General features: G+C 49.2%; 1 protein-coding gene across 1 annotated transcript; it reads left to right on the top strand.

Annotated features, from left to right (window-relative positions):
• The first annotated feature begins 7,197 nt into the window (after positions 1–7,197).
• On the top strand, positions 7,198–7,764 carry LOC102989062 (deoxyuridine 5'-triphosphate nucleotidohydrolase, mitochondrial). The gene has a single exon (XM_007105607.4). It carries the CDS (start codon positions 7,235–7,237, stop codon positions 7,727–7,729), a length of 495 nt encoding a protein of 164 aa, XP_007105669.1. The 5' UTR covers positions 7,198–7,234; the 3' UTR covers positions 7,730–7,764.
• Positions 7,765–13,396: the final 5,632 nt, after the last annotated feature.

Here is a 13,396-nt window from a genome sequence, read left to right on the forward strand (position 1 = left end):
CCTCCTGTCCTCTTAGCCCCACCCAACCTCTTTGAAGGATTTCAAATTCCTTAGGAACTATTCACCTCTGGGAATTGATTTTGCAGAAAGCATTTAAGGGAAAAGGGTTAAACACTCTTCCCTACCCCACCCCGCTCTGGGGAAGGATGCTGAGTAGACATCTCTTCTCCCAAAGCTGAAAGAAAGATGCTGCTGCCTGCGCCCATATTTCTTCCTGAGGAGACACAATTATCTCCCGCACTTCCTTTTCCAGTGAGCAACAAGACGACACAGCCCCTGATATACGGGCGGCCGGCGAGCGCCCTGTGCTGGAGAAGGATGCATCTGAGGGCTGCCGCCCCTAAGTCACCCCTCCAGCCCCTTGTCTCTGAGGAGGAATCTCAGTGAGGAAGGCAAAATCTGAGCCGGCTGGCAGATGCTGGGCAGACTCCTAGTCTCTCCCACCCCTCCCGTTCCAGGACCCAGAGCTTGGAGTTCCCTTCCCAGCATGTAGGATAAGGACCCAGAGGGCTGCAGCCCCCGCTGCACCCCACCTCCGAGGTCACTTCCCATGCCGGCACAGGGATCACGTGTTGTCCCTCCTCCACGCCTATGCCCAGGCTGTGTTCACTGCCCGGCATGCCACTTAGTAACTTCGTCATCTGGTCATTCAACATGCATTAAGTGTCTACTGTTGGCACTACTAATAAAACACTGACTAGGATGAGATTAACAAGCCCCTGCCTGGTGCAACAGAGGAAGGCTGTCTCACCAAAAAGTAATCAAAATATAGTGTGGTGGGTGTGATGGTAGAGGGAGACCTACAAAGGGCACCTGCAGCGTAGGGTTGGGTCCCGGAAGATAAAGAGAAGTTTAGCAGGTGCATAAGTAGGCTGGGGGAAGGTTGTTTTAAGCAAAGGAAATAGTCTGTGCAGTGGCTCAGCCATAACGAACACGCACATGTGGGGAACTCGGAGCAGTCTGTGATTGCTGGATCGTGAAGAGCTGAGTGGTGGTGAGACACGGAACCTCAGTGTCTCACCATGCCGAGGGGTATGCAGCAGGGCCACTGCTGACTGAGCAAACACTTGCCCTGGCAGCTGAGCAAAGCATGGCTACAGGGGGGTGAGACAAGAGACGGAGTGATGGCAAGGGTTAAGGGGCCACTGGACTCGTCCATGTGAGACGGGTTGAGGCTGGAACCAAGGCGGGGCAGCGAGCATGGTGAGGACAGGCAGACTCAAGAAACATCTTGCGTCAATATAGGACAGTCAATATACCCACTGAAATCTTACCCAGGCTTCAAAGCCCAGTTCAAATACCCCCTCTCCATGCAGCTTCCCTGGTTTCTTTCACACCCACAATAATGGTCTCCTTGTTGTGTCCCCAGACCATTGAGCTCTCTATCAAATTGGCAATCACATTCTGCCCTGTGTTAGAGGGGTCTAACTTGCCCCATCTCCCCCGAATACTGCCTGAAAGTAGGGGCAATGTCTTGTCTTCTCAGAGCCTAGCCCTGTGCCCTGATAGTGGCTGCTGAGTCAAACTGAACTGAAATACAGGGAGGCTGTAATTCGGCCTGTGAGGGACAGAACTCAGCACTGACAATGTTCAGGCAGAGACTGGCCTTCCCTCGTTGGGGGCCTGGCAGACGGGGCTCTTAAATGGAGTGTGAGGTTGGAAGGCACACCCTCTGAGCCCACATATTTTAGAGGGGCCAGTACCCCTTTCCCCAGAGAAGGAGAATCACTTACCCTGGGCTGCACAGCAGTTCCGCACAGGGTGGAGATGGGTACATGGCCTAAGATTCCCCCAAAAGTGGATTGAGGCCTCTCAAACTTTAGGGTGCATAACCAGTCACCTGGGATTTTGTTAAAATCACATCCTGGTTTTTTAGGTCTGAGTTGGGGCCTGAGATTCTGCATTTCTAACAAGCTCCCAGGTGATGCCAATGCTGCTGGTGTGCAGACCATGCTTTGAAGAGCAAGGTTGAATCCCCTCGCCCCCAAAAAAGACCTACAGAAGAGTGTTGACAGTCCATTTTATAGATGAGGAAGCTGAGGCTTAAAGAGGTAAAGAACCAAAGAATGGAGTCCTCACGCCCAGGGACTCTGGTGGGAAGACAGAACATATACTCAGAGAAATCACAGTCTGATGGAGGAGGAGGAGCCCCAAGTCTGATGAGGGAGATACAGCTTTATCCTGGGGGTGCGCCCCAGTAGAGTGACAGGTATAAAGCCTTACCCAGTGGGAGTCTCCCAGTCTTGTGGGGAGACAAGCCCTTGTCTTGGGAGCCCTAGTCTGTTTGTAAGGGCACAGCCTCTGTCCTTTGGGAGCTTCCAGTTGGCTCAGAGACACAGGGAGAGGAGGAAGAAAGGACCAGCTCCTGACCCAAGCTTCCAACACAAAGGTCTGCTTCCCAGATCGGAGAGGAGATGCAGGTGAGAGAGGGTTCATGCGGAGTCCCTTCTAAAGCCACCCTCAAGACCCAGCCTAGATGCATTGAGCTCCTAGCCTGGAGGGTGGCCCCCAAGCCTGGATGGGCCTGGTTATTTAACACTGTAAACACCATACTTTACTACAGCCATTAGGCCCATAACTGCAGCCCATCTATCCCTACCTTAGCCCTGCAATGCCAAACGCTGATGGTGCAATTAGGCGGCAGAGAGTGGGCTGTAAATTGTGGGTGCAGCCATGCCTCTGCCAGGCACAACTGAGAAGCCCTTGCCTGTACTCTTGTATCCCAGGCTCCAGTAATGAGTGGTGGTCATCCTCAGTCTCAGGACCCCCTGCCCGCACAGAGACTCCCCTCAGAGGCTGGGGCCCTGAACACCAGAAAGCCTTTTGCCTCTTAGGGCCACAGGAAACTGTAAAGCTCTTTGAATAGCTCCACCCCATTGGTATTTTTGTGCCAGAAAGCTCTGGGGTGCCTCTTCTGTGCTTTTTTTGTGCCAACCACTAACAGCTATCACACTGTGTCCTGGAGGGGATGGGCCTTGTTCCTCCTGAGACCGTGAGCTCGCCCAGGGCTGGGACCATGCCTCCTGAACACACCTTTGTATCCCTGGGCCTAGCACATTGTGGACACTCCAAGTTAGAGGATGTACATTCTAGTCCCTGGTAACATGGTTCTCCTGACATCCTGGGCAACTTGCATCCTTTCTCTAGACCTAGTTACCCATCTATCAGATGAGGGGAGAGGTTGCAAACTGGAGGCCCACTGACCCCACAGATGTGTTTTTTATGGCTCACAAGACTGGAGGGGGGGTAAATTCAATTATTTGGCAATACTTATACAACAGAGAATTTCATCTAAAAATCTACATTTCCAGTGTCTCTTTAAAAATTAGGAGACGAGACAACACTGGCCCCACTTCCCTCCATGGCAACAAGCATGTGGTGCTGCATTACCACTGTTCCTTTGGACAGGATGTGCACTCTCCAGTTTGCCCCAGACCTCACCTCTCCCTAGTCTATCCCTCAGTTTTCTTCTACCTGACTCACTTCACTCATTTCTGCTACCTTCCTGTGGGCCTTTAGAGTTCTCTCTCATAATCTAATCAGAGCCCCCCTATGTCCTGTGATCCTGGATTCTGCACATGAATAAGTAAATAGATGGAAGGAGGTGACTGGTTAATGGGTTCCAAGCCCCTCTCTCTCTTTCTTTATGAGAAAAATCACCAAGTTTTTCATTTTTCTGCCTTCATACAGCAGGGAATATCCTTCTTGCCCCTAGTTGCCTCAGATGATGGTGAAGGGAGGTTAAGTTTATAAAATGAGAATAATGATGCGCTGGGACACTGAAGGGTCACATTGCAGAAAGGTTAGGGGAAGAGTAATTTTGGAGGTTGTAGGAAGAGAGGCCCACTGCCTACCTACTCTGCAGCCACCACCATCCAAAAGCTTCCCTCTCACCACACCCCAGGTCTCGCTGGTTCCCTTGCACCCTTCCCCAATCAGCACCATGGACAGTTCCACCCCATCGCCCTTGATCCACTGCTGCCAACCAGGCCCAGCCACTCCCAGCGCCACCTACCTCCCCAGCCTCCTCCTCCTCAGCAGTGACCCCTCACTCCTTATGCTCCAAACACACGGGCCTTGTGTCTATTCCTCAAACTAGACAAGCTTTTTCCCATCTCAGGGTGCTTCTTGCGCCATCCCCTGGAAGTTTTATCCTCCTACTTTTTGTAGGGTTAACTCATCCTCACTCTGCAGATCTCAGCTTCAACATCGCTTTCTCAGGAAGGACTACCCCGAACTTATAGCCCAAATGAAATCTCCATAGAGTGCCATCTCGTAACACCTCATCCCTTTCCTTCACAGCACCAATTGTGGTTGTAATGACTTAGACATTTGTGTGATCACTAACTAATGTCTCCTTCCCCACTAGAATAGGGGCCCTAGGAGGCAGGGTTCAGATGAGTTTTGCTCACCACTGCATATCCACCCCTAGCATAAGGCCTGGTTATGCAGTTGTTGAATGAATAAATCACTGAGCCCCTTTTGTCTGCAGGAACTGTGCTAGAATGTAGTCCCTTTCCTACAGCAGCTCATGACTTTGTTGGCTAGTTAAACTCCAGTTTAGCTGGAGTTAAAAGTAATCCAATCCTCCCCAGCCCCAATAAAAAAAAAAATTGAATGAAGATTCTAAGGCGTAAAATCACCCCGTGATTGGGGCAGACCCGGGACTAGGACCCAGCCCCTCTGCTTCCCAGTCCAGCCTCCTCTTCCCTCTGTGGTCTGTCATGTCATCTGCCTGTTAATGGCCATGCACATACCCACCTCCATTATCCCATCAGCCCTGCTTGGGCATCTCTGTTGCTCCATTTAACCCCCTAGGGTTTCTGTTTGCTCTGACTCTACCCCATTGCTGCTTTCCCAAAGACTGCTGTCTGGGCCTCCTTGCAACTCTGAGTGTCGATGAGCAGGAAGATTTAATGTTGCTGCTTTGGTATTTGTCTCTGCAAAGCAAACCCTTCCCCTGCTGGGAAACTCATCATCACCAAGCATCAAGCTCAAGCTGAGCTCCACTTAGCTGTTTGCAAATGGTGGTGAGGAGTAGGGGCATGTGGGTGTGTGAGTGAGAGGCTTGAAGCCCAGAGAGGGGGCCTGGGGGGCTTGTGAGAAGACACACAAAAGTATGGGGGCTGTGGGGAGGCAGCTGAGGTGTGTATAGACATGTGAGGAAGATTGGCTGGCTGTGAGCAATGCATGCCCTGCCTACAATCACATCCCTAAATTTACCATCCTCTAATCACAAGCATAGACACTGGTCAGCACAGGCTTTGGCACAATTCCTGTCTTATATCCATCCAGGCAGCCCTCAGTCTTCTGTGGGTAGATTGATTATCTAACCAGCCGTGAGTCCCAGGGAATTCACCTAATCTCTAATCTCTATGGGCCTCGCTTTACTCATCTTGAAAACGGGAACCTTGTAAAGTTGCTGTTGGGATGCAATGCGATCACTCATAGACACACCTAGTGAGGGGCTCACACATCGTCAGACCCATGACCAGCATGCTCTCCTCCCTGTAACAAGTATCCAGCCTTGCTTGCTCCCTACTTTGACTCATGCAACAGTGTGGCTCACCCATCACGACTGGCCCATGACTACCGGGGAGGCCATCAAGGAGGTCAGAACGGGATGAGGTAGGTCGTGGCCATGCTAGCACTTCATGTCCTCATCCACCCCTGTACCTCCTCCAGCTTCACGTCTCCCGTCCTTGTTCCCTCCAGATGCCAATATTCTCTGATTCGCAGGCAAAGTAATTTATTCTGTGGTCTGAGCGTCTTCTGCTCACCCCCCTGCTGCTGTCTCGGTCTTAGTCCTCTTCCCCTTCACCCCATAAAGACGAAACACCCACAGATGAAATGAAAAGGGTGGAGAAAAGAGAAAGAACAGAAGGGGCACAAAAGAACGCCACCATCTCAGCCTCCCTAATTGAATGACTCTCCTACCTGACTCTCCTCGTCAGCTCCCATGTTCCTTCATTCCCCCCGACAGGCCTTAAAATTGTACCCCCCCATCTCATCAAATCCCTCCCCTTTCCTCCCCGCTTATTCTCTAAGCCGCAGATTACTTTTTCATAAAATTCAATTTCTAGCCATTCTCATTACTTACTCACTTAATGTGGCTGGCTGCGGGGAGGGGGAGCAAAGGAGGAGGACGAGGGGGAGATGGTGTTCTGTGCAGCACTTATCCAGCCTAGTTACCGAGGCCCCTCGCTGAGGTGTATTAGAGTCTGATACGAGCAGATAATGGACTTCTGTCTCACAGAGGGAGCCGGCACTGGCATATTTGGAGATGGCAGCATCGCGTCGGAGGCTGGCAAGACTCACGCTTGTCTTCTGTGGCTCCTCTCCCGCTGGGAAGAGGCCACTGGGGGAGCTATTTGTTCAACAAACATTTACTAAGAGGCTTTTTATAGACTAGGCACTCTATTCGGTGTTGGAAGTGTAGCCGTTGTAAGAGGGGTCCCTTACCCAGACCTTGTGGTTGGGGAAGAATTTGGGAGGAAGTGAGACAGGTGAAAATCTGAATAAGAATTATACAAGCTCAAAAGAGAAAATCAATGTCTTAATTTGGGTTCCTCTCAAAACCGAGCCTGAAACAAGGTCCTGAGGGCAGGTATTTCACTTGGGAGATAATCTCAGGAAACCAGAGCAAGGAAGTAGGGGAAGTGAGACAGGGAAGGAGAGAAAACCAATAAAGAGCAGATTATTGACCTAGTTATTTCTACAGAAAACTCAGGGCTCTCTGAATAACCATGCAGAATGAACCTCAGAATTATCCTCTTGAAGGAAGGAGGGTGGGGCATTCACCTGACTCCTGTCCCTGTTGTTTGAGGGTGGCCCCCCCGGAGGTATTCGTTTTCCTGCACTTCCCATGCTGCACGTGTGTGGGCTGAGCAGCCTTCTCTGGATTCAGAGAAAGCCCTGAATCAGAAAAGCAGAGAGATACTACATTTAATGCTTGAGAAAAGATGGTGGCAACAGGCTCAGATTTTTCTACCAGAGTTGCACTGAAATCAGGTCACCTGAGGGAATGGGGCATAGGGCACAGAAAGTGTCTGTTACAGTTCACCCATTATACTGCTCAGATCTGCTCCTGACCCAAACTATGTGCACTTCGTCACTGAATTTTCAAGGTGTAGCTGGCCTTAATCTCTAAAATAAAAAATAAAAATAAATAAAAGCCTTCAGGGGCTCTCTCTTGTTCTGCCTTCTCCCTCTCGTGCTCACATTCTGCCCTGCCATGCCCTGCTCTCAAGAGGCACAAGTCATCTCCCCCAGCAAACGGGCCCGGCCTGCGGAGGAGGGCGGCATGCGGCTCCGCTTTGTCCGGCTTTCGGAGCACGCCACCGCTCCGACCAAGGGGTCCGAGCGCGCCGCGGGCTATGACCTATACAGTGCCTATGATTACACAGGACCACCCATGGAAAAAGCCCTTGTGAAAACAGACATTCAGACAGCTCTTCCTTCTGGGTGCTATGGGAGAGTAGCTCCACGTTCTGGCTTGGCTGCAAAACACTTCATAGATGTAGGAGCTGGTGTCATAGATGAAGATTATAGAGGAAGTGTTGGTGTCGTACTGTTTAATTTTGGCAAAGAAAAGTTCGAAGTCAAAAAGGGTGATCGAATTGCACAGCTCATTTGTGAACGGATATTTTACCCAGAAATAGAGGAAGTTCAAGTTTTAGATGACACTGAAAGGGGTTCAGGAGGTTTTGGTTCCAGTGGAAATAATTAAAATTTATGCCAAGAACAGAAAATGAGAAAATATACTTTTTCCTTGAAAATAAAGACTTTGCTTAAAGTGAAAAAAAAAAAAAATGCCTTCAGGCAAGAAAGTTAGTGGGTCAAGGTACAATACCAGCTGCTGCAACAGGTCCCGAGGCTACAATTGAGAGTCATAAATTATATCCTTTACCACTTATACTACATGTCCTTCGCCTTCAGTCACTACTTCAGCTGGCCTGGGTTGCTTTCTCCTTGAGGGGGGTAAGCCCTTGGTTGCCTTGCCTTCATCAGGCTATGGTTGCTGCAATTGCCCATTCACTCATCAGGCATGGAAAAATCAGCGTCTGTCCCGGTGAATCCCTGAGCTCCCGACTGAGTCCTCCTTGCCCTCATTAGAGAGCAGTAACCCCAGCTCTTTATGAAAATCATGGTCAGATACCGCACCCCCCTCCCCGTTTCTTTGCTTGCTATTCCACTGACATGAAGATCCTTAAGTGAACAGGGACTCACAGTGTCACTCACAGTGGAACCCTGCAGTGTCTCCTGGTAAGATATGTTCCCCACAGGAACCAGAACTTTTACTGCACCAAAGCCTAGAGTTGTAACAACAGAAAGCACACATTCTCCACGAACACTACTAGAAATGGTGATGAGTGGACCCAATCCTATTTCCACCCCTTGTTTCCCAGAGACGTGTTATCCTAGCTTTGGGGAAACACAGCACCATACCTTAGCCTTTGATTCAGTACATACACCATATCCTGGAGGGCACTACCACAACCCCACAAAGTGTCTTTCACAAACTGGCACCTTCCCTAAACCTTCATTAGGCTATTTCAGTACTCAATCAGACTAGCTGCTTCCAGACAGTGTGTTACAGAGTCGGCCAGCGAATTGAATTACGTGTCTCATGACCATGTTGACCCTTCACCATGAAATGAGACTCTTGGTCTGAGATGATGTTTTTGCGGGATTCCAAGCTGATAAATTAGGCACACTTTAATCCCACAAATAGCAATACTAAGAGAGGTACTGCAAACAGGATCAACAAATCAAATCCAATGAGGAGGCCAAATGGGTGAACTGAACAGGGATACGACAGAGACCACCACCCTGCATCTTTTAGCTCTTGGAGGGTGGCACTAATCTCTGCAATTCCATCTGGATACTTTTTTACTTTCTCTCTTGGTGACAAAGGGCTAAAGTTAAGGAGGTTCCATCTGGCTCTCGTACCATAAAAACTCTTACCCATAGCGAGGGCACCAATGTGAGTGTTCTGCTAACGTCTAAGTATATCCATCCCAGTAATGCACACAAGGGTTAGAGAAACGACTGCAAGAAGAGTCTACGAACCTATTCGAGATACTGTAAAGTTAACAGAGGCAGGACTCCATGTATCACCTGGCCTTCACATACCCCCAAGTCTAACTGGGGAACTTTGAAGGCATCACAGGCCTCCTAGCATCAATGATAGTTCAGACCCTGTATCCGGTAGCCCTCAAAAGGGATCTCTTTCTTTGGTGAATGGTTATGGGTCCCTTTGGGAAAGCATTAAGGAAATACTTACTGTACTGTATGTACTCGGGGTAGCATTACAGGTTCTTCCTCAAGAGGATCCAGTCTTTCCATCAGTTATGGGCTCTGGGTCTGAGAACTAGCTCAGATCTGGAAAGTGGGTGAGGAGGAATCATGATTTTCTACTGCAGTGACTGATAACAGTCATCAGTTTTTTTATTTCTCTTGATCATACAATTCATGGAATCCTCTAGTTGGCCACCCATCTATCTAGTCGCTAGGAACAACGCAGTGTGTTGTCCGTCACCACAGGTCCCTGGGTGCCAAGGCACCCTAGTGGCCACTCTGGTCTTGCTTCTCACTATGATAATTATGTCCACTTGCAGACCTCAGCTAGTCCAGAACCTTCTCATTCCCCATCAATGCCAGGGAACTCAGTTCCATGGCTGCACCCCCTCCTGTCAGCTCTGGCCTACAGAGGACAGCCACCTGCTCAGTGACGCTAGAGAGCCCCCATCACTCGTGCATTCCTGATTGGCTTAATGCTGAGTATCCTACTGGCCCTCCCAGGGCACACAGATTTAGGTGGTGGGTTTCCTGGTTTCATGTAGTAAATCCATTGAAATACACACCCACTTCTCTGAGCCTTCTGACCCCCTCCTCAGTGCTCTGCCGAGGCCATTCTGACATCCTCAAGCGGCCATTCCAGCGGCATATTAGAACTGGCTCCAGAAGTCCCTGCCAGAACATTAAATCCTGAGTCATGGGAGGGTGTCCCCGTGTCAATAAATCAGTTTCCAGCCTATATTCCAGCCCACTCCAAGTCTTAGCCCCCAGATTCCACTTCCATACAGATTTCCCAGTTTCTACTATCATATATCAGCCAGGTCCTCCTGCAACCCTTTCAGTGAATAAGTATTTCCTCCTGTAATGGGAAATATGTGTCTTCCCTTGAGCTAGGCTAAGATCTGACTCCAGTTAACGATTTGGGTGGGAGCGGGGGTAGATCTTGAGGTGGGACAAGCATCATCTTACAAAGCTATCATCTCGGGAGAGGTTTCTGCATCATCTTCAGGAAAGAAGACACTGATCTACTCTAACAAGGGGGAGGGAACTGCTGCTGTCAGCCAAGAGAGTTCAGGGGAACCTGGGAGTTCAGTGTCCTCAGGTGCATCACCGAATAGCCCCATTTCATTCTCAGGCTCCCATTCCTTCTCTATCAGACCTGACTCGAGCCTAGGAGACCTGTGGAGATTGCACATTCAGTCTCCTTTGCACTTCTTCTCCCTTACCCTTAACTCCCAGGCCTGGGTTCTGGCATCGTCTGCCCTCTAACTGTACCTCACCCAATCCACTGAGTGAGAGAGTCTCAGTTATTGAGATACTTCAGTACATCAGAGGTTATCACACCCCCCCACTAGCCACCTGCAATGGTAAGGGATGTTCCAGAATCCCACGCAAAGGATGTATTCTCTAGGGCCAATTGTAGTATCAACTGTCATGGTTAGGGTTCCCCTAAAGGCAGAACCTGAGACAAGGTCTTAGGTACAGGTAGTTTATTTGAGAGATGATCCCAAGAAACCAGAGTAAGGAGGTAGGGACAATGAGACGAGAAGAAAAGTGAAAAAACAACAAAGGTACTTGGTTGAGCTAGTTTCAGTGTAGGCAACTGGGGCTCAGTCCTGCTGGGACCCCCAAAGAACTATGTGCAATATGCTTTAGAGTTGTTTCTCTAGGCACGAAGGATGGGGACATCAGTTCACTGACTCCTAGCCCACACTGGTGCCCCCAAGGATAAAAACTACCCTACCCCACCCTTCCAGACTGTGTTTGTGCACAAGCTCAGTGATTTCCATGGCTTTAGAGAGAGGCCAGTGTCAGAAAACAGGAAGGCAATGCAGCCCGTGTTTGAGGTGGGGCAATAAAGGAACGCATGGGGGACTTCCCTGGTGGCGCAGTGGTTAAGAATCCATCTGCCAATGCAGGGGACACAGGTTCGATCCCTGGTCCCGGAAAATCCCACAGGTGGTGGAGCAACTAAGCCTGTACACCACTGAGCCTGTGCTCTAGAGCCGCGTGCCACAACTACTAAGCCCATGTGTCACAACTACTGAAGCCCGCACGCCCAGAGCCCATGCTCCGCAACACGAGAAGCCACTGCAGTGAGAAGCCCGCGCACCGCATCGAGCCCGCGCACCCCAACGAAGAGTAGCCCCCGCTCACCGCAACTAGAGAAAGCCCGCGTGCAGCAACACAGACCCAACGCAGCCAAAAATAAAAAATATAAATAAATAAATACATTTTTTTTAAAGGAATGCATGGAAGAGTCCATGACAGCTACACTGAAATCAGCGGGGCTGAAGGGTATGACAAGAGACTAAAAAAAATTTTAAGCATCTGCAACAAACAGTGTTTCTGACAGTAGGAATAGCATGTGCAAAAGCCCAAAGGTGAGAGAGAAGATGGTTAGAGTACCAAGGATTTGAGGGAAAAGGACTTGAGACAAAAGAGGTAATCTCTGGTTCAGGAAGTCTCTCATAGGTTGTGTTAAGATTTTGAATTTTACCCTGAGAGAATCTGAACACCATTGTAGGGTTTTAAGCAGGGGAGTGAAATGATGATGAACTTGTTGTAGAGCTTTGTAGTAAAAGCCACGAATTGTTCCCCAATACTACCACTCATCTTCTTCCTCAGTGCCTCTGATCTGTCAACAGGCACATGACTCCAGCCCAAGTCTCTCTTGCATCTAGGTATGGCCATGTGACTCAGTTTTGGCCAATGCAATGTGAGTGGAAATGGTGGGTGCACTGTCTAGGAAGTGTCCTTAAATGGAGTGTCCTCCTCCCTGCCTGCCGGACTGCAGATGTAATAGTTGGAGCTGGAGCAGCCATCTTGGTCCACCAGGTGACAAGGTAAAAATGGCAGAGCACTGAAATAAAAAGGAGCTTCAGTGCCTGACAATGCCATGGAGCAGAGCCACCATGCAAGCCACCTGAACTGCTCACCTACAGACTTTTCCATGTAATTTTGAGTCTCTGTTACTCACACTCCACCTTAACTCTAACTGATACAGGGCTATGGAGTGAATGCAAACACATCAGTTAGAAAGTTATTGCAAGAATCCATGCAAAGGGTAATGACAGCTTGGCCTGGGGTGGTGGCAGTAGAAAGGGAAAGAAGTGGATGAATTGGAGATACTTTGGAGGTTAAATCTATGGCTTGGTGTTTATGGGGGCATATATGGGGTAAGAGGGAAGGAGCAATCTAGGTGATGCCCAGGTTATAGGCTTGAGCAAAGGGGTGGTGGTGGGACCTAGATTAGGAATGACGATGAGGTGAGCAGATACTCTGTTCCCTTGTTCCTAAGTGGGGACTGAGATACCTGGTACCAGGCCCTCAAGGGCACCAGCTCCCATGAAGGAGACCTTGAACCAGCTTCCAAAACCAGCTCAAGACTCACCCTTTTGGTAAATCTTCTCAGATTATTCCTGCATCCCCACTCGCAACACCATTCAACTTGTTCCTTGTTCTTGACATACCCAACATCCATTCTCAGTATTTCATATGCAGCTCAGAGAATCTCATTGAGTCTGTGCTCTACGTACGAAGGAGAGATGGCTTGGTTGGAACCAGAGTTAACTCAGGCACTGTGTTAGACACTGGGGATAGAAATAAAACTGAAGTCTCCATTCTCAAGTGGCTCACAGTAAAGATGGTAGATTAGTAATGCAAATGCTCTCAATTCCAGAGAATCCATCCAATGTCAGTATGTTCTGGGTGCATGATTTCCCCCAAAGAAAGTGGTTGTCCCTGCGTGAAGGGTTAGAGAAATTGTCACAGATGAGGGGGCATCTGGACCAGATTGTGACAAGATGAGGACAGACATTCCTGGCAAAGATACTTGCTATACAAAGACATCTGAGAATGAGTCGGTGTCATAATTTCAGAGAATTGTTAGCAGTTGAGTATTCCTGGAGTGTAAAGTTTTCATGGTTTTTGGAAGAAGGAGGGATTGGGAACTCAAAATGCAGTCAGGACCCATGTCAGAGGGAACCCTGTGAGCCATGCTGTGTGTTCTGGACTGTAGTTGTGGGCAACAGATGGGGTGGAAATAAAGAAATTTAGGCAAGAGAGTGCTGAGATATACAGCAAAGCAGTCATC

Source organism: Physeter macrocephalus, chromosome 14, assembly GCF_002837175.3.
Source record: "Physeter macrocephalus isolate SW-GA chromosome 14, ASM283717v5, whole genome shotgun sequence".
NCBI classification, from domain to species: Eukaryota; Metazoa; Chordata; class Mammalia; order Artiodactyla; family Physeteridae; genus Physeter; species Physeter macrocephalus.

Bases quoted from the DNA above. Each gene is read 5' to 3' on its own strand.
- LOC102989062 (XM_007105607.4), top strand. From the start codon at position 7,235: ATGCCCTGCTCTCAAGAGGCACAAGTCATCTCCCCCAGCAAACGGGCC.